Source organism: the organism of the source record quoted next, unplaced genomic scaffold, assembly GCF_019419815.1.
Source record: "Pyrus x bretschneideri cultivar Hongxiangsu unplaced genomic scaffold, Pyrus_bretschneideri_v1 Contig15, whole genome shotgun sequence".
Classification (NCBI taxonomy): Eukaryota; Viridiplantae; Streptophyta; class Magnoliopsida; order Rosales; family Rosaceae; genus Pyrus; species Pyrus x bretschneideri.
This window is the reverse complement of record NW_025999446.1, coordinates 6,630,166-6,656,795: the sequence shown is the minus strand read 5'-3', so window position 1 is coordinate 6,656,795 and position 26,630 is coordinate 6,630,166. Positions and strand designations below refer to the sequence as shown.

At 36.8% G+C, this 26,630-nt stretch overlaps 2 protein-coding genes, 1 long non-coding RNA gene and 1 pseudogene across 4 annotated transcripts; 1 reads left to right on the top strand and 3 right to left on the bottom strand.

Moving 5' to 3' along the window:
* Nucleotides 1-468: 468 nt before the first annotated feature.
* LOC108866466 (ACT domain-containing protein ACR2) lies at nt 469-3,725 on the bottom strand. Its single transcript, XM_048580504.1, is given in 8 exon segments — nt 469-751; nt 754-996; nt 1,126-1,230; nt 1,499-2,239; nt 2,438-2,505; nt 2,650-2,816; nt 2,909-2,980; nt 3,430-3,725. Coding segments are annotated over 7 exon segments (1,419 nt in total). The 5' UTR covers nt 2,980; nt 3,430-3,725; the 3' UTR covers nt 469-727.
* A 1,334-nt stretch (nt 3,726-5,059) lies between these two features.
* On the bottom strand, nt 5,060-13,540 carry LOC103946721. Of its 2 annotated transcripts, XM_048580503.1 has the most exons (10): nt 11,908-13,538; nt 10,899-11,372; nt 10,504-10,805; nt 8,908-9,630; nt 8,550-8,828; nt 8,206-8,367; nt 7,153-8,091; nt 6,840-7,055; nt 6,051-6,311; nt 5,060-5,862 (listed from the first exon to the last, which is right to left on the bottom strand). In XM_048580503.1, the coding sequence occupies exons 1-10, from the start codon at nt 13,292-13,294 to the stop codon at nt 5,515-5,517; spliced, it is 5,091 nt and encodes a 1,696-aa protein (XP_048436460.1). In that variant the 5' UTR covers nt 13,295-13,538; the 3' UTR covers nt 5,060-5,514. The 2 variants fall into 2 exon arrangements, with proteins under 2 accessions (XP_048436460.1, XP_048436459.1); XM_048580502.1 differs by having other exon boundaries at nt 10,504-11,372; nt 11,908-13,540.
* Nucleotides 13,541-18,880: 5,340 nt separating this feature from the next.
* On the top strand, nt 18,881-20,942 carry LOC125475566 (annotated as a pseudogene).
* A 1,075-nt stretch (nt 20,943-22,017) lies between these two features.
* On the bottom strand, nt 22,018-25,164 carry LOC125475614. The gene is made up of 5 exons (XR_007256939.1): nt 24,868-25,164; nt 23,412-23,478; nt 23,200-23,262; nt 22,877-22,987; nt 22,018-22,566 (listed from the first exon to the last, which is right to left on the bottom strand). It is a non-coding gene; the product is annotated as an uncharacterized LOC125475614 (long non-coding RNA).
* Between the last annotated feature and the right edge of the window lie 1,466 nt (nt 25,165-26,630).

Below are 26,630 nucleotides of genomic sequence, written 5' to 3'. Positions count from 1 at the left end.
GGTTTGATGTCTTTCATATGACATTGCACTCCGTTTGGCTTAGGAGAATTAACCTTGGACTTGCCGAGATAATTATCTTCTTTTGTTTATATATATGGTGATTGAGTACTGAATAACATCACATGCATATAGGTGCACGAATTAAAAGATACAGATTTTTACTTTCCTATATAAATCCGACATGTATTCACATTTACTAATTACTTAGGGTTGTAAATAATGCTCTTAGGATATTGAAGGATAATGCTCAATATTCACATTTACTAGTTACAACCCTAACACGATATTATCATAAGAGCATTATCCTTCAATATGTGCTCAATATTCACATTTACTAGTTACAACCCTAAGAGCATTAACCTTCAATTATCCTTCAGTAATTTGAAGGGTTGTATACAATTTTCACTTATTGATAAAGAAAAAAGAAGGAAAAAAAACAGTATGTGCTCAATTATTTTTGCACAAACCTTTGACAAAAAAAATTATTATTATTATTATTTTTGTACAAACCACATATTCAACCTAAGAGCCTAGAAATAATGCTTCCCTTAACACGTAATGTATATACAACCCTTGGAAATGGCCTGAGATGGTGATTTTCTACGTATGTACATCATGCATTCAATGGTTCGATTCCTCCTACTTGGTCTTGACAAACTTGTACGAAAATCGCTCTATCTGAGATTTCAGCATGTCTCCAAAATTAGAGAGAGGGGACGACCCTTTTTCAAGTGAGTTCGGTCTCATCCATGTGTCATTCTTGACTTGAAATTCTATTGGATTTTCACCCACTAATTCTCTCTTCATCGACTCGATCAAATCCATGTCTACTACTTCTTTGCCTGAAATATCCCTGACGTAGAAGGCGTTTACGGCCTTTTCTCCTTGCGTTGCTACATCTGCTCGAACAACCGCAAGTCCATTCTCCCGTAGAACCCTAGTTATATCCGAGAGCAACCCTATCCTATTGTCTGCGCATAGTTCTACCCGAACACCCTGTTAAGTTATATTCATAGAAATCAGTGCTGCTTCTAATCAGTATTAGAAGCTACTATCACACAGCATATATATATATATATATATATATATCATCTCTTATCTAATAAATGCGAGCTCCGTACTCACCTCACAAACCCGACGCTCAATAGCAGCCTCTAAGCATTTTATTACTCTTTCCTTCTCACTCTCAGTACACAGGGCATCCCCGTCGATGTGTCGAATAAAATACTCCTATAGAAAGAACATTCGTTGGTTAGTTAGTCTCCATTAACATAATACATTGTGGTCAATTTACAAGTAAAAGTACGAATTCAAGTGCATAGGGTATACGAAACTATTTGAACAACATATATCGACCACAATATTGCTGATCACTTTTCTAATTGAAGTCAGACTCAACTTCTACTAATTAAGTTGGCTGTGAGGAATGCGGTTAGTAAATGTGGTACAAATAGCAACACTTGCTTGTAGTACAGGAATCGTGAAGATATGAATTTACCTGAAAGGAATAACCTTCTTGGGCACTAGCAGAAGCATGGAAAATTACATATTGCATGTCAGTGAGGGTGCACACAGTATCAAACATGAGCCTCGGCCGATCCTTGCACTCGATAGTCACCATTGAATACCCTTTTTCCTTACAACTCTCAATCCAAACCACTGGCTTCCGACTCTCCTCACTATCCAACCCCAAGGGCGTCCTTGGCGAGCTTGCAGGCCCCAAGTGAGGCCCATCAAAGTCCCTCACAGAAAGCATGAGCTGGTGCAACCTACGGTCCACATTAGTACTCATGGTGCCATGGTGAATATTATGATTACTATCTCCTCCTCCCATAAGCCCAGAGGTCTTCACTTCTTGTTGACAATTGGGTTCCTTCCCAAACGGGCTGAGGGCTGTGGTGGCACGGAGGACGGTGATGAGATGGCCTTCTATGGTGGCAATGCGTCGGGGGTCGTCGATTGGGGTGTCGGTTGATTTATCAGATATTTGAGCAACACATGCCAGGCGGGCATTGTGGCTCCATGCATGCGCTTCTACTATGTTGCATTGGAGATCCGCCAGGGCAGCGGAGATCTCCGAAAACAGACCGGGCCGGTCTGTACCGGTCATTTCAATGGTAGTGTGCTCGCTAGAATTTTCACTGGTGTGTTCAATAGGGTTTTCGGGTTCGAATAAAATAGGGTGGTTGTTGGCATAGGACTTGGCCAAGTCTGGGGGGCCAGTGGCTGTAACTATGGCCTGCATTAGTCATTTTATAACTTTTATCAAATTGATGAGCATATTTGTGTGTACTTGTGGATCTACATAAATAAATCATCTAAGGGCCGGACTCACTGATTAAGAGATACTCAACAATGTATTCAATAAGTATGATACAAATAGCATTAATTATTCGAAATATGATTCATGAACAAACCAATTAACCAAATTAATTACCTGTTGAATATAGTTAAGGACAGTCCGGTCTGTAACTTTGTTGCCATGTTCATCTTTCACATGAAAAACTGCAAAAGCGTGCACAAAATTAGTGATCATAACTAAGATAGTGATTAACAAATTAAAAAAAAAAATTATACAGGGGGTTTCTAATATATATTGAGAAATTAATTTACGGGGTTGATGGGTGATGAAGTTTGATATGTTCATACCATCCATGAACCATCCAGCATCAGAAGAAATGTAACTTTTAGTGATGGTGAGGTTCATGTCTGTCAAAACTTGCACCACTTCCAGGAGAAGCCCTTGCTTGTTCACGCTATCCACCTTTACTACTGTGCAATCTTCCATCCCTTCATTGTCGATGCTTACTTGACAACTGCGGAAATTAATTACCGAGAGATCACTTACGATCAAGAAGTCTTGTATGTGAATGCAATTAGTGATCAAATTAATTAAGAGATTACTTACGCAGGGCCATATATCCTCTCTGGGAGATTATCAAAGTCAGGATCGAAGTAAGGCCAACAAACTTTCTTCATGCTGCACATATGAGAGAGAGAGAGAGAGAGAGTCAAAACATGAGGCACCAATACTTGGTCAAAGAATTTCCAATAAAGGGTTTGAACTTTGAGGCTGTGAACTATTCATGGTTATAGCGCACCACAAATATTAGCCAAACAGCTCAACAGATGCTTAAATAGTTAGAGCCAAACTACAAAAACTTTCACGATAATTAATGCAACAATTTCGGCCAAACTTAAGAACAAAAATTGGGACGATATCCAATGCTCCAGTAAATCCTCCATGCTAACTATACCTTTTTTTTTTTTTTTGGCCTCGAAAAACTAATAACATTTCTTTTTTGTTGCAAATGACGGTTTCGAACGCTGTATCTCTAGCCTATTTCTACTCCATGCATCCTCTAAACTAATAACTATTAAATATTGAAAAAAAAGCTAAAAGGTCCAAGTGAGGTAACAGCAGCTTACACAGGTAATCAAGCAACAGTGGAACAACAAGCGAAGCTTAGCTGATGACCAATTAACCAGAAAAATATTGGGAATGCTAAAAGAGAGGGGGGGGGGAGAGAGAGAGAGAGAGAGAGAGGAAGAGAGAGAAAGAGAGAGAGATAATTAAAGAGAGAATTTCTGGTTCCTAGTTGCTGGCTGGCGATTAATATTTTGGGGTTGTGGATGATTAGCTTAAATAGGTTGGAAAACTGATGACCGATTCGTGTGGAAGAGATGAGTTCGAAGAAAAATCTACAGAAAAGATTAGGACACGTACAAAAGTCAAATGAGATTTATCAAGTTATGTTTGTTTTGATTGTTTCTTCTTCCCAGTTATCGTATATATAGATCTAACTAGTTAACGTCCATGCACATATTTTCCACGATCGTGTATCCCTTCTTTCCACATGCATGGAGACCCTCATGCAAATAACTCACACACGTCACCAAAACACGTCAACGAAACATGTCACCAAAATACCAAATCACGTTGCAAGAATCACTCTTCCTTTTGATAAACTTCAAACTATGGATAATACTATATGCATTAACTCTATCCCAACTAAATGTGACACATAATTATTGTTATTTATTGATATTGAATATATGAGTTTCACATGCAGTAGGTGCAAATATAGCTGACACACGTCACCATATTATGTTGCAAGAATCACTCATTTTGTTTTTTTTGATAAACTTCAAACTGTCTCATTATCGAATAATAGTATTCATCAATTATTATCTCAACTGAATATAACACGTAACATGACAATTACTTGTTGTAAATATATCAAGTATCAACCCTAGGCCTATTGCTTAAAAACGTAGTAGTATAAATTTGTGAAGAATATGTCCATAATTCAAATTGAGATAGACCGTTGACTTTTTGCAAAAGATTAGGATGTAAGGTGTGTTACAGAACATTGCACTAAAGCACTTTTAGTTGGTAATGTCTTTGAAAAAAGCACTTTTAACCAAAACCTTAACCAGCTGGAATTAACCAAATTTTCCAATTATCTTGGTTTGCATGTGAAACTTAATTTATCTACCTTTTGGTTATTGTGGCAAACTTGTATTACTAATTATATATGTGTTTATCTCTATTTGCGTCATGGAAAGTTTAATTTGTCTACCTTTTAATCATTACTCCCGCGGTACGCTAGCAATCCAGTCAAAGATAACGCAATACAATCCATCTGATCTGTTAGTTATCGATCTATCCGGTCGAGTCATACCTTAGCCGTTGATTGGTTGCGATAATATATTAAATAGAGACTCTAATATATTAGACCTGTCTCTCATTTGAACATAGCCTAAAATTACTTCAAAAGAATCTTCCCGACTATTTCTGGAAGAGTAGTACTATTTGAATACGCGGTACTGACCATTTGAAAAGATTAAATTTTGTAAACTAAATAACTTAAAAATTGATGATTAAATTATCACTTAAGTATTAATTAACGTGCTTATTTTTTATTGACGACACATTATTTAATTTGTAAATTTAATTTACCTAGCATTACTCTCTTCCTAATGGAGATGAACCTTGTTGATGCATGTTAGACGTTAGGACTTGGTCTGGTTCGGTTTGCCTTACCAAAGTGATCAACAACATAATCAGTAAATATGTCATGTTGCTATTCTAGCAAAAACGCTTTTATGAAGCGGTCGATAAACCAGTTGATTTGCCTCTGTGACAAAACAGAAGAACTACATCACACCCAAAAAATTTAAATAAACCTAAAACCGGCATAACAAAAAATTTAAATAAATAAAAAGCCTATAATTGACTTCAAGGGAACAAAAAGGGCGCAAATGAGTATTGGCATTTGCAACTGTTACTTCTATTGGACTCTCTTCCTCACATTTTCTTAAGCCCTAAACCTAACTTTTATCATCTTATTCCTTTTTCCTTCTCCTTTCTCTTTTCAACTCGGTTCCAACAGTTCCAACAGCCAAAATGCCAACAAACCGATGCAAAAAATAGCAATTTCACCCCATTCTGTTGGGCGAACCAATGCCGACATTGGAACAAAAGAGAGCTGCGAGTCTATGACCAAAATTCTACGAATGGTTGAACCAGGGTCCAACATTACCATTCACATGCCCATTGCTGTGGATTCCGACACCATTTGGGATGAGAGGAGGAGGCAATCCGACGCCCATCTGGGGTGGTGTTGAAGTATATAACCCATGACCATGTTGGAGAGCGTGAGGGCTCACAAGGGGACTGCCGGCTGGACTGCCTTTACGCTGCTGCTGATGGGTATGGATCTGCCTGAGGCCTTCTTCATGGATGCTTGAAAGTGTCTCCAACTCCTTCATTGATAGAGCTTCCAAACCAGCCCCATACAGAGGAGCATGCCGAGACATTTCTTCCTGAAGTGAAGCCTCGAGGGTGTGAATATATTGCTACAGGAGATAAGGAGAAGCATTAATAAGGGTGATATTATCCTGAATATTAGATAAATCAAATTATGAAGCTAAATTCAATAAGCACCAAAGCTAGCTGCTTCTGGTGATATACAGATAATTAGAAGACCAGGTGACTCAAAAAGAAAAAAGGAAAAGAAGAGCGATCGCTATTTTGAGGCAAAAACCTGGCAGGCCTGTAATTTTGATTCCATCCCATCAATATACGCCTCACACCGAGCAACCTGCTCTTCCTTCTCCCGTTTCTCTCCTTCTGTTTGCTCCACTGTTTGTTTCAATCGCCGTACTTCATCCTCAAGAGACTGTCGAACTTCCTCTCGGGTTACATTCTCTGTGGCATACCGTTTAAGTTCTTCATCAAATCTTTTACGTGCACCTTCAGCGCTTTTCAACCTTTCAGCAAGAGCATTTTTCTCCTTCACCAATTTCTGTCACATTCATCCGTTGTAGTTAGAAAAAGGTATGTTTTAGTAGAAAAAGCAAGACAAAAACAATAAATGAAGAAATAATAAAAAACAAGGATCAAATAATTATGCCTACTAATACTTTCTGCGAGTTCAAAATGAATGAATACTCAAAAAGACTTTCGTACGAAAATCATTTAAACATGCAGCTTCTGTAGACGAGATACTGAATCCAAGTTCATATTACCAAAACATGCTCCAGACATAGGAAGGCAAAATCCCTATTGCACAATCCAAAATCACAATTCATAACACGATGTCAACTGAAAATTTCAAAACTCAAATGGCATGCAAACAAAAATTGAGCGCATATCATAATATATATATATATATGCTTAAATATAAAAAGCTAAAACCAATTTTTGATGCATCAAAAACCTGATATGAGAAAGAGAGAGCCTTTTGAGAAACTATCAAATACATAAGAACACCAGTTTAGATAAAAGGTGTGAGCTCATTTGAGATGACAAGAAAGAAAAACAAATTTGATACCTTCAATTCATCACGTTTTCGGGACTTCAATTGAGAGAGTTGTGTCTCTGCATCATGAAGACGATCCTGAAGCATTTTCCTCTCTGTAGTGAGCTTTCTGATTTCATCATCTCGCTCGGAGCGGTGCCACTCAAGCTGACTCTCAACTTCTTGTATTTGTTCGGATAGTTCCTTCTTTTCTCGAGCAAAGCGGTCAATCTCAGCCTTCATTTCAGACTGCCACATCATGACATGCATCAATTCTAACATTCTCCGAAAAGAATAAACAAGATGCGATAATCGTAGCCATATCACCAGTTAAGATGACAAGTACCTTAAGACGAGTGTTAGTAGCTTCAGATTCACTTAGTTTTTCTGATAGAACAGCTTTTTCTTTAACCATAGTAGCATTTTCGGCTTTCCTTTCTTCACGCATGCGAATTATTTCATCTTCACTGGCACATAACTGGTGCCACAGAGCAGCACGATCAACGTTTGCAAGCTCAGCAACCTCCCGCATCATACTCAAAACTGGTCTGATAATTTCTTGTTCTTCAGAAGCCAAGGTCACCAAGATATCCAAATCTAGATCAACTTCACGGCTACTATCTGTAGTGCTAGTGGCTTGATCTACAAGTCTCTTTAGCATTCTCCCTCGATAAGTCTTGTCAGCATACCATTTAAATAATAATGTATACAGCATCTTCACAAATCCCTTAATCCACGGATCTCTAGAGAGGGCCAATGTTTCAGCAAGACCAAGAACGGAAGTAAAATCGTCTTGTTGGACTCTCAGCTGTTCATTGGCATCGTCCTCTGCTGCAACATCGGTCTGCTGAAAATTATCCCCAACAAATCTAGCATCAAGATTCAATCTTTGAGCAAGGCGCCTTTCCAAAACCATGGCCACAGAATGAGTCACAATGGCACCACGAGCTACAGCTCTCTCAAATGTTTGAGAGGCTTCAACAGCCAGACAAGGTATGGATAACATCTCAATCAAGATGTAAATGTCAGAAAAGTGACGACTCGCACGGAAAGTCTGCTCATCCACCAAATGAAACCGTTCAGAAATCGGTCCACGTTCACCAAACAAGAAAAGACCAGAATGCAATGTCGAGCAAGTGTCGCCAAAATCATCATCACAATCAATATCTCTAAGTATAGTTTCAGCAACATCTCCCCAGCTATTTACAGTTCTACTCAAAAATTCAAGAACACAAGGAGAAACTTCGGCACCCAAATTCTTTAGCCTAACACGAACCGATCTGACCTATAATAGAGAACAATGATGGTTACAAATGTGAAGAGAAAGGAATGCCAAAAGTAATACAATAATATAATTGGGCTTTTTAATTTTGAATTAAGAATTACGTCATACGCATACCGCTTCAGGGAGGTGTTGGCACTGGGATGCAGCTTTAAATATAAAATCTATGGTTGCAGCAAGAGGCTCATCATTTGAATCTGGCAAAAACTCAAAAGATTGAGATAAAACTCGTTCCCACACTTCACTGCCACAGTCCAGTTGACTAAGAGCATCAAAAACCTGAGAAACAAGATAAAGATACCTTAACAGAAGAACAATGTAGCAATAGGCTAAGCTGTTTAAAGTTGCACATGCTAGCTAGATTCCATAGTATATGTAAGATGCTCTGTATTAAAGAGATATAAATACACATCTGGGGAAAGCAAATTATCTTTGAACAACAAAAAGTAAATAAATCTTACAGGTGTCCGCAAAGCAGGTTCTGCATCTGGTTTTTGAAGTCGTTCTATAAGTGCAAAAGCAGCAAGTGGATGCTCTGAGTGCTCAACCAACTTGGGCACCAAAGCAACAAGATCGGGCTGCAAATGCTTCGGCGCTTTATCCAGTACAAGAGCGATCTTTTGTGCAGACTGAGGCCGACGTCTTGGTTCAGGGCATACTTGTGGAACAGCTCCATCTAGAGCTCTCAATGAGTTTACAATCAATCCTAGGAGCTCCTCTGATTGCTCAGGCCACTTAGTCTAAAATTCAATTTGTTAAAACAGGTCAGTACTATCACTTAAGCTACATATTAAATACTAGAGCAACAATGTACTGTACCTTTGAGCAAAGGGTGACATTTTCTGACACCCTGGCAGATGTTTCTGGAAGACAAATTGGTTTCCCAGGAAGAGTTTTTCCAGGTACACCAATCCCATTCACGTCAGAGCTCTGAACAGCCGAAGTGCTGCTGCTAGTTTCATCAGCGCTAGTATCCAATCTTTCACACACAGGACAATCCGAAGATTCTGTGGCTCCATTTTCTCTATCGGATTGCAGCAGACTAGCAGCTCCACTTCCATCTGAAGACTTTGAGTTTGCATCAGACAAGTCACCATTAGAAGTCCCTTCTGTAGGTTGGCAACACTCAACCATAATGTCCAGAAGTAAATCAATGATAGCCTGCTGCAGAACTTTGACTCCCATTAGCAAATTCATCAAACTAGGGGAAGATTCATCATTCTTTACGACCTTCATTCCATCGCCGCTACTAGAAAGCTTGGTTGGGAGAAGCAGGCGTTTTACTTTAGCAGGGTCATCAAGATAAACACGGAGCCCAGTCAGAAAACCAGCAATAGCACCAGCATCCATCAGAAGCTTTTCTCGTAAAGTGACCTGTGGCTGTGAAGGATTATCTCCGTATGTGAGGTGAAATCCAGCTCTAGAAAGTAGGTTTCTAAAGATATCTTCTTCATCACCACCAACTCCTTCACTATCTTCAGAATCAACTAGCTCATCAGGATCTGTTGTTAATGCATCCTGATCATCATCCGAAGCAAAAACCTGACAGGCAAAACGCATATCAATAGGCAACCACTATAAAAGAGTAGAAGGGAAAACCACTCTTAGTCAAATTCAGTGTACTAAAAAATGAGCCTTGAGACATGCCTAGGCAGCCTTTGAGGCAGGGTGGTGAGGAAAACACCTCTGTACAGGGTGAGTAGGCTTAAACATGCACAGGCATGGTCAAGGCACGCATCAGCTGGGGCTTTTTTATTTTTTTATTTTTTTTTAAGGTTAGGTTTTCCCACCTACAGAGAAGAAATTTTTTACTTGATTGTTGATTATTCTTCTATAATGTTTGATTTCGACTCTATTGTCGATTATATTATATATATAACATATATTAATAATTTAACGTCCCGTAAGGCTTCACTTCACACCTCAAGGTTTTCGCCTAGGCGGGGCAATCCACAAAACGCCTTGGCCTAACCTTTGCATTTTAAAACATTGGACAAACTGCTTTGCTACAGTGGCAAGCTAAAAGATATTGAAACGTATAGACTGCTTGAAGTTAAACAGAAATTTTATTGCTCAAGGCAGAGGCAATAACAGTTAAAAATAAATAATGTACCCTTGTTCTAAATTAAATGTTACACCTTTCTATTATTTATTGTTTTTCTTCAAAAAAAAAATTAAATGTTACAGAGACAGATGAAGTAGGCAAACTGACATCATATATCTCAAACCATGTTAGAGAAGAAGAGTAAAAATTAAAGAACCACATAAAACTTCCCAGAAAATTATAAATTCCTTATCATAAGCTCAAGATGGGTGAGCATTAAGAATCAAGAAACTTGAACATCAGACAGACAATATAAATACAACCATGATTAGCAGGCAGAGTGTAACTGAAACAGGCATGTAAACACTAACCTCTAGATCTGAAAACTCAAACCAAGGACAGCAGTCCAATATTTCGCAGACAAAAACAACAGTATCACGAACAAGAAACCCTGCATCTGCTTCCAACATATCTGACACCTTCATGAATTGCAAAACAGAATTGTTCCAAGTCTTTGTACATATAGATGATTCCTTCCACACAGTTTTAGCAGGGTTCTTTTGATTCACAACAGCCATCCTGTATCTAACCCAAAAGTTTTTATCCAGATCACTACCAACTGACTGGTCACTCTCCAAATAAATACATATGGTGTCAAAGGACTCATATATACCTGCATCAAGGAAAACACATGTCAGTAAGATTATGAAATGCAAACAAATGCGACCACCCTTTTTAGTGGAGAAAGTGTGTGACTGCTGCTTACCAATTCGAAGTTCACATCCACCAGCTTGGAAGAATTTGCTAAAGATTTTTCGAGTCTCCATTATTTCCTTAAAAGACAGGAAGTTCTCCACCTTCCATGTGAAGGAACTTCTTTTCCCGTTCTTATCAATCTGCAAACCAGCATTGCTTGACTCAGTATCCTGATCAGTAAACTCCTGCATTATTGATGTCTCTTTCAAAATAAGGACCTCCGCGGAGAATACAACAGTATCCTGAACTAGAAACCCTGAATCTTGATCAAATAAACTAGTAAGCGTCACAAATTCACGCCAGCCCCAGTCCTTTGCAGCTTTGGAGTAGCGGTTCTGAGACTCCTTTGTGACAGACTTCTCCTCCGTCCTCTGGTTAACAACCGACAAACGATGGTTCACAAAACAACTCCAGTCACTGGAAGTATTCCGTGAATCAGTAACTTCAAGAAACACTGAAAGGTGGCATGGTGGCTGAGACTGCCCTGATACCACCAAAGATATGGAAATTTTTCATCAGTTCACTCTCTAAAACACAAGCTGAATAGTTGTTATGTTGTCTAACACATTTATAAAACTGTATCATTCCACCATATGGAATTTCAAACTGTTCATGACATACACAATCCTAAGAAAAAATGAGCACGCCTAAGCATAGATCAAGTAACATCAAGCACAAAGAGAAGATTATAAACAATATATGCAAATCATGGTGGCTTACGCTATCTTAGCTAGCATTAATACATACCATATTTGCAGTGGCCCATGATGCCAAGTAACTACAGATGCAGCTCCCCTACGTTCAAGTGGTGGGATTGTAGGGAAGGACAAGTAAAACCATTTTCAAATAGGATGATAAAGGTACAACTAGTCCTCAAATATCTGTATGAGAATGGTGTATCACAAGGTTTCATAGCTTTGTAACACATTAAATTCACAAAAGAAAGAGTTATTAATGGTTACAACCGATTATTGAGAATAAAACAACAGAGAATCCTCTTGTGCAATAACAAAGCATACCTCGGGGATAAACTATGAGCCGACAGTCTCGATTTCCAATCTGAAACCTCCTGCTCTTGATGCAAAGACCTGTTATCTTCCTCTTCTTTAAAAGATCCTTCAACCTAGTGAAGTTTTCAATCCTCCAATTGAATTTCCCAATGTGACCATCCAACTTCCTTGCCCCACTACCACTCCTCCCAGTAATTAATCCTCCATTCTTCAAAAAGCTGCTAAATTCCTTTATCACATGAAATGATGTACTAAACACTGCAGTATCATCCAATAAAAACCCCGACTCAGTCCCAACAAAATCCGACATCTTCATATAATCATTCCACCCCAAACTAGTGTTATCCCCACTCTTATTATCGGCAGCAAACCTCCCATACGAGTCCCTATGCATGTGATTCGTCGCAGGCTTCTGGTTCAACACCGACATCCGAAACAAACACCAACAACTCCTATCAGACAACACAACCGTCTTGTCCGTGTCCTTGCTTTCCAAACACATTGACAAATACTCCACGCCGTTCACCGAGCTCTGGTACACACTAATCCTCAAATTACACTCTCCAGCAGGAAACACCGGGCTCATTATCTTCTGAGTCTTAATCATCTCCTTAAACAAACTAAAGTTATGAACTTTCCATGTGAACTTGCCACTCAACACATCCGAAACCGGCCCGGCCACGGCGGAACCAGACATCATCGAGCCGGCGGACGATTGGAGCTCATTGTTATTATTATTACTATCTCGCGTAAAATTAACGGACTCATTCAATATCAAGATATCGGCGGTAATCAAAACGGAGTCCGTATTGAACAAATAACCTAATTTCGAATCAAAGACAGTTGAAGAAGGCGTAAAATCGCACCAACCGTGAGATTTCTTCTTGCTCGAGAACCGATGCCAAGAATCGCGATGAATGGTCTTGGAATCGTCGGCGAGGTTAACGATGGCGAGCCGGTAACTCGCGAAGCAGTCCCATTTGGACGACGACGTGCCCCGCGGGTCCATGATTTGGAGGTATATCGAGATGTACCCCGGCAGCGCCTGTGAGTCACCCTTAGGGTATATTAGCAACCGGCAATCGTATCCCCCTACCTCAAAGTAATTGCTCCACAGTGCCCTAGCCTTGATTCTCGGAAAATTCTGGACCGTCCATCGGCAGACCGCCGAGTACTCGACCCGCCGATCGACGGTCACGCTCTCCTGTGCCCCGCTGCCGTCCCTGGACCCCACAGCGAGGTCCTCCGGTGCCGCCGCCGGTATCGACGAAAACTTTTCGGAGGCTCCCGAATTCGGCGATGACGGCAGCGAATGGTCAGCTGAAGTGGATACGGCGGAGGAGGAGGACGACAACGACGACACCGCCTCAGACGATGATGAGCTCTGCTGCTTCATTAGGGGTTTCGTTTCGTTTCGTTCGCGTTTCTCTTCTCCTCTCTCTCTCTCTCTTTCTCTCTCCTCACTCTCTGGTTTTTATATTCAATTTTTTTTTTTTTTTTTTTGGATCAATTTTTTGGGAGAACAAAGAAGAAGTTGAAGGGAGGGCATTTTGGACTATAAGCGACGCATCGTAGTTCACCTGCGCCGTCGCTCTGCCTTCCCTTTCCTTTTTTCTGTCTTTTTTCCTAATTTTGCGTCTCTAAAGGTTTGGCTAGTTCTGATCGTCTACATCCAGGTGTCATTTCGTTACGTGTAAGGCCGTTGATCTGATGACGTATTTGCACGTGCGATGGGGCCCACGCGGGCAGTAGGTCCAATCAGGGGTTATTACAGCACGTGCTGCGGAAGATCCGATACGGCCAGTGCTGTTTTCTTCCTGCTGCTATAGGGCAGTTCTAAAAACTTTTTCTTTTTTGTTTTTTTGAGAGAAAAGTAATTTCATTACCAACATATCTCCGAATCTCTTCCACCAAATCCTACCATTCAATAAATTTGGGTTTTAAAATTTGATCCAACGATTAAAAATAAAGATCTGCTTTAAAAGTTATAATAACTTTAACCGTTGGATTAAATTTCAAAGACCTGAATTTGTTGATTGGTAAGAATTGGTGGAAGAGGATCCCTTCCCTTACCAAAACATCAAATATATAAAGAGGATGGCAAAAATCATGATAAGCATAAAAGAAAAAAGAAAAGGAAAACTAACGAAAAATGACAAATAAAAATGTAATGAATAGTATCAGAGAAAAGTAAAAATGTGATTTTTTGTTAAAACGAACGATATCAAAAGTATTTCGTTAAAACTCTTTAAAAAAAATGGACCTCCAGCAAAACAAAGTAAAAGCCTAAAACAGACAATTGAGCCCAACAGAACAACCAAAACAAACCCTAACAATCTGCACATAGCACCACCGTCAATGCACTGTAGTCTCTTTTGAATGAGATTAAAATTTCAAGGCATATTAAAAGTACCAAAACCATAACACATTATAAATCTATAATAATGAACAAGTGTGAAAAATGTTAAAAAAAATATATATAAACACTCGTTATTGCATCCTCTAAGCTTTGAATAGGTGTTTGGATTTTTAAAACGCAATAAACCTCGTGAACAGTATTTTTTTCGGAGTTCAAAATAAAGAAAATTTCATAATAATTAATGTATAGGTGTGGAAAATGTGAAAAGAAATGCAAATCCACATGATTACATTCTCTACGCTTAGACAATAGTTATATAATCGTTTAGATTTTTAAAACCCTCCAAACCCTCATGAATGGTGTTAATTGTTTTAGTACAAAATTAATAAAAATTCAAAGTAATTAATGTAAAAGTATGAAAAATGTAAAAAAAAATTAAAAAAAAAATACAATTATTCGTAATGACAGGCTTTACAAATTTGTGAACAAGTCAACCCTAAAATTCAACACCATAATCCATAAACTCTAGATTTTTATTTAACCCCTACGCTCTATTTTTCTCACCGGATTTTGTTTTTCAAATTTTCTTTTTGGAAAATGAGATCTTTTAGCAAATGCATAAAAATAAATGGTTCATATTGTTGATATCACATTTCAATGTTTACAATTAAGCGAAATATGAGTCGATGTTATATAGTTTCTAAAGACTTATAAACTCCAAGGAATATTTTCACTAACTGTAAAAATCTGAACGTGATATTAATGATCCAAACAATTCTTCTTTTTGCATCTGCTAAAAAAATCATGTTTTCAAAATGAAATTTTGAAAATAAAAACGAAATTCAGTGAGTGATCACGCAAAGCTCCATAAACTCTATTTACATGCATGTCGCTTAATTGGATGATTCATATGCTTGCAATCTTCCTCTTCATAATTGATCACATGAAACTCTCCAAATGTTGAGACTCTAAGTGTATCTATACTGATAAATCTAGCAACGAATGATGGAGTGATAAATTTGATGTGCTAGCCCCTTGGATCAATATAGAATGCTTAAAGTTTTTCTCTCTTTTCTCTAGTGGATAAAACTGAACAACCTTTGTATTCTCTTTTTGAGAGGAAACACACGAAGTATTTAAAGACTCCTTGCTGCACCCCATTTAGCCGCACCTCCCTAGGGTTAGGTGACATGGACTTATCATATAAACAGTGTTTGCGTTATACGTCAGTCCCACTTTTCTTGTACTCCACGTAGAGCCACCTAGAGAACTGATTGATATACTTCAAAAACAACCACCTGAACTGATCGATATACTTGAAAAACAACCACCTGAACAATAAGCACAAATGGATCCAAATCAAAAGAAACAACAATGCACGAAACACCGTGAATGGCTTGTAGCTTGGGTTTTTTTTTTTTTTTTTTTTTTTTTTTTTTTTTTTTTGAAAAAAGAGCTTGTAGCTTAGTTAGGGCTGGTTTGGTATTGCTGTGCTTTGAAAAAAAGCTAATTTTGCTGTGCTTTGAAAAAAAGCTACTTTTGCTGTGCTGTGAGAATAAGCAGCTGTGAAATAAAGCAGTAGAGTGTTTGGTAAACTTTTTTATAAAAGTGTTTTTGAAAAAAAAAAAAACAGTATTATAGTGTTTGGTAAACTTTTATATAAAAAAGATGTGAAAAAAAAGCCAGTTTTTCAAAGCTGGGTTTTGCAGCTTCTTGTTTTTGGCTTTTTTTTACCTAAAACTGTGAAAAAAAGCCAAAGCTGAATGTTTACCAAACACAAAGACAGCTTCCAGCTTTTTTTGATACCAGCTTTTTTCAGAATCACCTCAGTACCAAACCAGGCCTTAGTCAAGAGAAAATCATTGCTCTAAATATGAAATCCAAATTCAAAAGAAACCCATCATAAAAAAACCAATAAATTTCAAGAACTTTCATTCGCAAATTTCAGAAATAATGACTTGCCTGATAAAAGAATAGCTTTAGGCTGTTGTGGAAACGCAACAAAGTTGATGTGAATTATAGGAGAGAGTAATCTGAAATCTTACTTTGTCAAATGCTTACAGAATTACACATTCAACAGACCATAAAAAATTTAAAACTCTAACCTATAAATAAATAAAACAACTTATAACCAAAATATGGGATAAAGTGTAGATGGCTCTTCGAGTTTTTACAACATTTTTTACGGTTGAATCAGAATATTCAAAAGAGAAAAAACAATACAATTAGTTTTACATTAGTTTAAGCTAGCTTTGATACAATTGTAAGATTTGAATTGAAAAAAATAAGAGACAAATCAAGAATAGGTTTTGCAGTTAAAAGTTGAAATAATATCAAGGGTAATTCTCTATTTGCTACCCCGCTACTCCGAAATATAGTGATTTTCAAACTTTCATACATCAAGTTTCTTTTATCCCAATTTCATACCTACAATTAGAATTGTGGGACACTTTCGTACTTTTGTTAAAACTTTCCGTAAAAAAACTCCGTTAATGTGTAACGTGACATCCATATAAATGATGAATGAGAACCACGTATCATTGTGGGCACATGTGAACATTAAAAATTAAAAACTAAAATAAACAAAAGAAAATAGCAACAACCTCTCTTCCCTCCCGTCTCCCCCACTATCACATCTCTCTCACCCACCGCAAACTGCAAACCACATTAGTCACACCATTTTCAACCCCAATTCAGCCCCACCCTCATTCCCAAACAAATTTCTCTATAACAAACAACCAAACCCATAGAACTCCACCTCAGAACTCCAAAAATTCAAAACTCAGAACGAAAAACTTCCAAACCCTAGTAGAGCGTCATCGAACGTCGTCGCCTACGCACCTCTAACACAACAAGAAGCGGGAGGAGCTCCAGCACTACAAAGAATTGAAGAAATGAGGCTTCGCGGCTGACCCCTCCGAAGATTCAGACTCAGAATCAGATTTTGAATCCGATGACGACTACGTCAATGTGGCGAATTCCCAGAAGAAAGAATTGGAGTTTTTGGATGGTTTGCTCATGGTAAAGAAGCAAGACCCTTTTAATTTTTTTGGAGATTGTGTCTGAGGACAAGATGGAGATCGAAGGGTAAGAGGGGTATGAGCACAGGTTTCAGGAGAATGCAGGTGATTTTAATTTTCAACACAGGTTCCAGGGTGAGATATTGTTCCTATCTATTTATTTTTTTCTTTGTTTGATTTTTAATTTTTTTTTTGTTTTTTAATTTTTAATTTTTTAATATCCATATGGAGCAACAGTGACACGTGGTGTCTAGTTATTTTTAAAGTGGACACCACGTCATGTATTAAAGGAGCATCTAACGAAAGCATAACAAAAGTATGAAAGTGTCCCACAATCCTCACTTTAAGTATAAAGCTGTAAGAAAAAAATTTGATGTATTTAAAGTTTGAAAATCACAATAGTTCAAGGTAATGAAGTAAAAATTACCTTAAATTCAAATCCATGCAAAAAAGAAAAGAAAGCAAGTGAAAAAAATATTAGAAAATATTGTTTCATTTAGATTGATAAAAGATGACAAAAATTGTTCACTGGAACACCAAAAAGAAATAAAAAAAGTAAAAGGTGTCATCCATCTACTTGGACAACAAATAAAAGAATGAAAGAAAAGAGATTAAGAAAAGATGATAACTAATCACGTGGGATTAATGTCTCACTTTTGACTTTACCTCACTTCATTCTTCTTCGTCTTGGTTTGGTATTGAGGTGAAAAAGCTAAAAATGGAAAGCTGCAAAAACGGGTTTTCAAGGTATTTTCTTGATTTGGGTCTGATTCGAAGCTTGGGTTTGGATTGAGGTCGTGTGGTGGGTCGAAGCCACTCATTTGCCGATGTTGTGATGTTTACCCCTCTTGATTTGGACGCACTGCCTCTTGCGCCTATCCTCTGTTGCTCCCCCTGCGTTGTGCTTTTGCTGGGGATGTATTGCCTGGGCTTTTCCAAATCTGGCTATAAGTCGCCAAAGTCTCAATGTGCAGCCAACTGCCTTGGTTTCAACCTGATGATGAGGCTATCCAAATCTGTGCAGTGGTCTCTATCAGGAGTGGCGCATCCTTCCATCAGAAGGTGCTGCCTTGTGTGGCTTCCTTCTCGGAATATTTTGTTTACTACTGAGTTGTACAACGGACCCTTCCGGTGCTGTCTCGTTGTCCACTAGCCATTGTGCACCGTGGTGGCGCTGTTTGTTTTGGTCAAATTGGTCTTCGCCTTTGTGCGTTGCAGTTTGTTAGTCTTGTCAGCTAAGTTGCAAACGATAACTTCATGTGATCTTACTTTTTAGCGATGATTTTTTGTGACCATGCATTTCAACGATGTCCATTGTGGCTATTTGTATTTTTCTGTTGCTGATATGGTTTATTGTAATAGATCTGTATTGATAGCTCTTGTGCACTTGACGTTTGTATGTTTGATCTTGTGGTTATCTTTCAGGGGTTTATTTGTGTAATTCACTTCAAATCAATTTATTAATCACTAAAACTATGTACCCAATGACATTCTTGTAATGATTCGTGTTGATTAATGAAATTCACTATCGTTTCTTGTCAAAAAAAAAAAAAAAAAAAAAGCAGCTTATTATGAAAAATACGGAGCTACAGTAATTTTATTAATGAAATTTTCAATTTGGCAACGTTGCCCTCCTTTCTCCTCCCTTGCTCACACTCTCAGACTCTCTCTCGCACGCCCTCTTCAAGCTTCCACCAGAAACCCTAGCGATTCTCGTTCCTTTTCGACGAACCCGAATCGAAATCAGGATCTGTTAAGCCCTAATCGCAGCAATCTCGCGGCACACTTCTCACTCTTGAGATCTGAAGCCTATCTGGTGCAGCTATGTCGAAACGAGGTCTCTCTCTCTCTCTCTCTCTCTCTCTCTCTCACGTTTTAGTATTTCTGGGTCTTTCAAGGATTCAAACTTTCCTCCTTTCTGATCCAAAATTTTCTCAGCAACCAATCAGAAGTTGATGGGTTTTTCTGTTCGATGTTAAAAGTTAATTAATTTGTTTAATTTTCGATTCGTTTAAATTGCAGGGCGTGGAGGATCCGCCGGAAACAAGTTCCGGATGTCGCTGGGTCTGCCTGTGGCCGCCACCGTGAACTGCGTCGAAACACCGGTGCCAAGAACCTTTACATCATCTCGGTGAAGGGAATCAAGGGTCGCCTCAACCGCCTTCCTTCTGCGTGTGTTGGCGACATGGTCATGGCTACTGTCAAGAAGGGCAAGTCCGACCTCCGAAAGAAGGTCTTGCCGGCCGCCATTGTCCTCCAGCGCAAGCCGTGGCGCCGAAAGGACGGTGTTTTCATGTACTTTGAAGGTAGTTAATTGTGTATATTGGATAAATTATGTTCTTGATATGAATATGTTTAGAGGAAAAAATAAAAAACCCGAAAGGATGGTGCTTTCGTGTAATTTGAAGGTTGTTAATTGTGTTTTTTTATTGAATATATTATGTTCCTCTGTGATGATATGAACATGTTTAGAGGAAGCGAAAGTGTTTGATTGGTTTTGATTTAGATTGAAACCAATGCTTGTAGCAAATGTGGAAGTTTTCGGGATGTCGGGTTCTAGAGTTAATTTGATTTTGGTAGTTGGACTTTGTAGTTCCAGGTTCTCCTGCATCACCTTGTTTTTGTTAATATTGTTTGGGGACTAGTTGTGGGCAATTGGGGATTTTGGAATTTGAATGGTTGTTTAGGATGGTTACTCTGATTGATTATATACTTTTTGTTAACATATGGTGCGTTTTATTTCCGTATGAATTTGACATTAAGTTGACCATTTTTGGTTCGGACAGTGTAGAGAATTTAGGAAGAAGGTTGTAAATATTCTGCGTTGCAGTATTAGTTTAGCTCATTTTTGGAAAATTGAAGTATCTCGGAGTGCTTTTAGGTTAAGATCTGCTCTTATGGTGATAAAATGGTTCTGCTTCTCAAGGTTTCTGACCATGATTGTTCTTGTGATGCAGATAATGCTGGTGTTATTGTGAATCTGAAGGGAGAAATGAAAGGTGTGTAGCGATTCTATAACATCTTCGCCTATTAATAACTTCAATATGATAATATACTATCCTGTGGTTTCAGAGCTTTATAGAGCCTTGAGAATACTGTCATAAGTCCAAAGTAAGGTTGTCTTAGTTTCAGCTGATTTGAAACTACTTGTCTGCCTGAAATGCAATTACGTCATCTGGCATTACTTTTATTAAAATTTAACGTTGTAGGACCATCATCTTAATAATGTTCTTCATTTCACTTGCACTTGTTGTACTGAATAGTAACTCATATTTTCTTGGTATTGTTGTAGGGTCTGCAATCACCGGACCTATCGGAAAGGAATGTGCAGATCTGTGGCCTAGAATTGCGAGTGCTACCAATGCCATCGTTTAAGTTCTCCACTTTCCTGTCTTTAGGATGTTTTTGCTGGTTTTCTGGATGTTAGAATCACTATCATGTAGACTCTGTTATGATTATGAAATGGATCCTCTTTCGTTTAAATGTATGCTGGTTTTCGGTATATTAAATTGTCAATATCTTGTCTGAGTCCATTTCTTTCTCCTTTTTCTTCCCGACCCTTTTTGATCTGTCATAGAGATCTTTCGGTTGCGCCATTTTTGCGTGATTGCATTGCCAAATCGAACTATTGCATTAAGGTATAATAGACTGGTTTGAGTTGATTATGGTATGCTTTATCTCAACCCTAAACCCCCTACACATGTTCTTTTCAGAGCAATATGATGACGCCACAAAAAACTTTCACGTCCTTCATTTCGTTGTCATTGCTACAATGGCTCTTCATAACTACATACGAAGGTATTCCGAACGTGATGACCCCAGGGATTTTTGTGAAGAAAGCGATAATAGTGATGATGACGAAGAAGAATACCAAAATTATTAAGTTAAAGGATCACATGAGATAGAAGCGTTAAGAAATATAATAGCGCCAAGTTTGATGAATGCATCTAATTAGACTATTTTCAAGTACATTAACAATATTGTACTAATGAATCTTAGCTATTCAGTCTAAAATATTTCAATTGAAGTAGTTTGTCATACTAATTAATATTTAAGATAAAGTTTATAAATATTTTTTCTTTTAAAAATAAAGTATATTTAATAATTCACCTTTATTTGTTAAGAAAATTAAATTCATAGCATATCTAGTATTATACCATTTTTGGTCATTCCACATAGTCACAATTGTTTTACATAAAAATTTACCAAACACTATAATGCTGCTTTTTCTTCCAAAATCACTTTTACCAAACACTATGCTGCTTTATTTCACAGCTGCTTATTCTCACATCACAGCAAAAGAATTTTTTTTCAAAGCACAACAATACCAAACCAGTCATTCGTCTCGTTTGATAATTGATAGAAAAACATAGAGCTGTCGTTCTCTCATCCATACCGGAAATAAGAGAAAATTTGAAATTCTCTCCATACTTCACTGAATTTGGTCTACAAATTCATGGGGAAGAGTAGTATACACGAAGGTAAATTAATCTTGGTTTTGGTCCAGTTTCAAATTATGCTCAGTTTCGAATTAAGACGGCCCAGTTTCGAAAAAGAAAGATGCTTTAGCCTTTAGAAATCTGAAAGCCTCCAACGAATTGGGGGTCTACACCGACACTTCTCAATTTGCACATAAATTTGAATTTCGAATCATTTAGGATTCAAAATAATTGCACAAAAATCCGAAAAAAAAGGATGAACTAATTGAAGCAAAATTGGGGGTCTAAATTGGGGGTCTACTCTAAGTAATTGCCTCTGATTACAAAATATTTTAATGGATATGGAAATCATAGTTCCTCGAAAAACCGCACAAAATCAAAATATTTTAATCATAACCCACAACCAACTAACCTAAAAATGCACAAAATCAAAATAATAATCCAAGAAGAAAAAAAAAAAGGAACAAATCGCAAAGAAAACCCAGTAACAAACAAAACAATGTAACAAATCCCACACAAAAAATCCAAATTAAAAACCTAAAACAACAAATAATTCACTAATTATTCATACAAAGTTGGACAAATCTATTTAACATAGCTCGACTGTTAAAAAATTTGTTTATACACGAAACGAATTTGTGCATGCAAAGCTCGAATGTTGACAGAAATGTCGAGGATCGTGGTTTTTTTTAGAAAGAAGAACAGCGGCGATGGCTTAGTTTTGTGAGAGAGAAGAAGAGAGCGGCGATGGCTTAGTTGGAGGAGCAGCTTTGTGAATGCACTGTTGGTGAAAAGTGTTTTTCATCTGAGTTTTAGTATAGGTATAACTAGGAAGTGGTGCCGTGCGTTGCTGCGGAATAAGAAAGTTTGTGGGTTATAACAACAAAAAAATTATTAAAAATAAATTGAGCATAATTTGTAAGTTGTTTAGTTTTGACTAACGTTGTATTAATTTATACTAACAAATGCATTGAAAAATAAAGAGTAAGTGAAATTGGATAAATAGCTGGGTTGAGAATTTGAATAACGTCTCAGAAAAGATAAGTTTTTTACAGTTTAGTACAACAAAGATGAAAATTGGTGTCTTATGCAATAAAATATATTTAGTGATAGTATTATATAATCTTTAACACAATCTTACGAAAGCAAAAAGCACTTACAAACACACTTAATTGTTTGTAACCTTGACAGCTGAAAGCTACTTCAGGAGCTAAAATTATTGTAGGAACCGAAATGCAGCAGAGATTTTTTTTTTCCAAATTGAAATTTACCTGCAGATGATTGCAAACACAAAAATCTAATAACCGATTCTGAACTTATCAAATCCAATAAGTGCAGAAAATTATAATCTAAACCAAATAAAAATCTAAACCCAAGCTCTGATTTCAATATAATCGACAACAAAAAAGCAAATTCAACTCCAATATAACCAAAAACCAAACAAAACTCTAAATCAAAACCCTAAAATCTTGAAATCGCTCACCTCAAATACACAGGGCTCTGAAGGCTGCAAACAAAAGTCCCAAATCCAAAAAACCACGATATCCTAAAGCCAAAAACAAAACAAAATTATACACCATGATGGGGAATCTGAACCTACAAACAAAATCCCCAAAATCATGATACCCGAAATCACAATAACAAGAGCCCCAAATTTTAACAAAAGAAAATAGATGCACAACGCGAAGAGCTCACCAAGAAACCCTAGCTCTTCTGCACAAGAAATTCCTTCAAATCAAACTGAAAAACTGAACATGGCTACCTGAATTCAATAAAAATAAAAATACAACCAATTTACTGCTAACCATCTTTTTCACCAATGAAAAAAAATCCAAATCAGTCATATTGTCTCCTCAATATGATACACAGTTTTTGTCATGATCTATTAGTCATATTGTCTCCTCAATTTTTAACCTATAACATGTAATCGTCTGGATAACCTTCTAGCTCTTAAGAGATAATGGTTAAGCTAATCTATGCCGCAATGAAACTGTGAAAGGAATTTTACGTGAACTCACACTGACTACATTTTTTAACTCTCTCTCTCTCTCTCTTTCTCTCTTCTAAACCTGGCATTTGCGTTGTGTTTCTCGTATTCGTGTTGTTTTCGTGTCATACCCGATAACTTAACGGGTCGTGTCGTGTAATACCCGTTAAAGTAAATGGGTAATATGACCTGATCCAAAATCAACCCGTTAATATTATCAGGTAATATGACCCGATCAGTTACCCATTAAGAAAAATATTTTTTAAATCAATAAAAAATGAAAATGAAAAACATAATTTGACCCAAAAAACTGTAAAACATAATACTAAATTAGTATATACATACTAAATTTCGGAGTTGACCCTTCATGAAAGTTGTAAAACTTTTTATTATGAGTGATTACATTTTTCACACTTCTACAATAATTACTATTAATTTTGCACTTAAATAAAAAACATTGTTCATGAGATTTGGAGGGTTTTAAAAATCTAAACGACTATGTAACCCTCGTCTAAGCATTGAGGATGCCATTATTAATATTTATTATGCTTTCACATCTTTCAAACTTATACATTAATGATTAAGAATTTTGTTTAATTTGAACTCCCTTAAAAATACTATTCATGAGAATTTGTATGGTTTTAAAAAATCAAACGATCATATACCCAATTTTGAACCGATTCTGAAAATAAGAGAAAAATGTTTCTAAGATATGTTTAACCGTTTAACTAAAACACAAAATAAATAAAAATAAAAAAATAAAAAATCCTCACCCACACCAAAAAACCGAAACATGCAGAGCAAAACCCAAAAATGAAGGATGACTATCCCTCCTTTTTTTTTTTTTTTTTTTTTTTAGTTTGAGGGAAAGATGGATGCACAGAAAATCAAAGAACCCAAACAAAAACAAAATTAACACCAAAGAGATGAATTATATACCTGAGCCAAAAAAGGCACGCAAACTCAGAGAATAAAACCCTAAAACTGGAAGAAAAATGTTTCCGGCAACCAAAATATAAAATTAGAGATAACAATCAAACGTGGAGCACGAAAAAACAAAGAAAATGCTGGGCAAAAAGTTGAAGAGCCGAATTTGGCAACAATCAATTATAAAATTTTCTTGCTAACCAAACAGAAAATAAACAAACGTGTAAATCAACATACCTAGACGCGAGCGATTCCTTCGTGGAAAACAAGGGGAAAAAGGGCAAACACCTTGTAGAGAATTCGATCGGAATCGATACCAAAATACAGATGAGAAAAATAGAGAGAAACGGAAAGAAGAAAAGAAGAGGAAAGTGAAAAGTGAAAGATGGGAACCCTTGAAAACACAACACGCACGCACAGGAAGAAAAACGAGAGAGGGGCAAAATGGCCAATTCACCATACAACCCCACTAAAACTTAAAAACCATCAAGAGAATGAGGGACAAAACCAGGTTGGCACTGTTAATAAATAGTATGTTAGAGTAAAATGTAGAAATACAAAAAATAATTCGAATGTTGACTTTGAGGTACGACTTGAATCGTTTTCTTAAAGTGTTATTTGCTCCCACTCGAATGAGTTTGCTAAATGGTTCTTGGCAAGTCACTTCTAGAATACAACAAAGTATGAAATATTCGATTAGCAAAATCAAATTGTATTCCCTTAGAAATAACTAGAAAGAAATTGTATAAATGTGATGGAGAGAAAAGAAAGCAAGGAATGTAGAAACAAATTTCTGAAAATTGTGTGTGAAATATTATGCTACAATAGGTATTTATAGGCATTAAAGCATCCGTTCATCAAGTCCTTTCATTTTAGTTGAAGATATACAATCCTTCTTAATAGTGTTAACCCAAAAACATGTATTGTATTTAGAATTTTTAGAAAATAAATTTTGATTATTTATATCTTTTAATTCTACTCATACAATTTGAGTAATTATCATGTTTTTTAACTAAAAATTGTAACCATTCAACTAATTACATTTGTTGCGCACTGCAGCACCCCTTACCATACACACACACACGCTACACAATGCAGCACCAAGTCATTATATATATATATATATGTATGTATGTATGTATGTATGTATGTATGTATGTATGTACGTACGTACGTACATATATATATATATAATATTATATATATATATAAAATTTATATATTTATTATTGAAATCTCTAACAATCCTTCTCAATTTCAATAATATGATAAATAATAACATTTCTCTCTTTATAATTAACCACAAACATACTGATATAATCATGTATACAATAAATGTGTCTTTCGAGTTAAACCTTCAATTAGTGTAAGTAACTCAAAGTTATAATGAATGCGATGGTGACCTAAGTTTAAACCACATATTCTTATGTTAAAACCGGAATCACTACACATATGATTATGTCTTATTTCCTTAAAGAAATTTCTGAATTAATTAAGCACTATTTATGGCCTTGTGTTTCATCCTAGTTTCATAAACATTTACAAGAGGAAACCCAATTCTTGGCAGAGGCGGCACCACTTCTTATGTTCATATAGGTAAGGTTCCTTCCCATGTCCCTGCTACTATAGACATAATTATAAATAACCTTATTAAAAGATAAAACTCATCCTTCTAAACGTAGCAGTCTTGCACTGATCATCCTGAAATGAGCTATATATTAATTTTTAGTGCTTTCACAACCACTTAACAATAACTTGTTATTACTCACTAAACTTTTGGACTAGTGATGTTCTAGACAAAGTTGGATTACCATTATTGGTGGCTAATTTTCAGTAAAGGGTTTTAGCCCCATTCTACTAGATGTACTAACTTTCAAAACTCTTGAAAGTGCTTTCATTAACGGATCCGCCAAGTTATTACTTGATTTAACATAAATAATATTAATAACTCCATTAGTTATTAATTGCTTAAAATATTCATGTCTCAAGCTAATATGTCT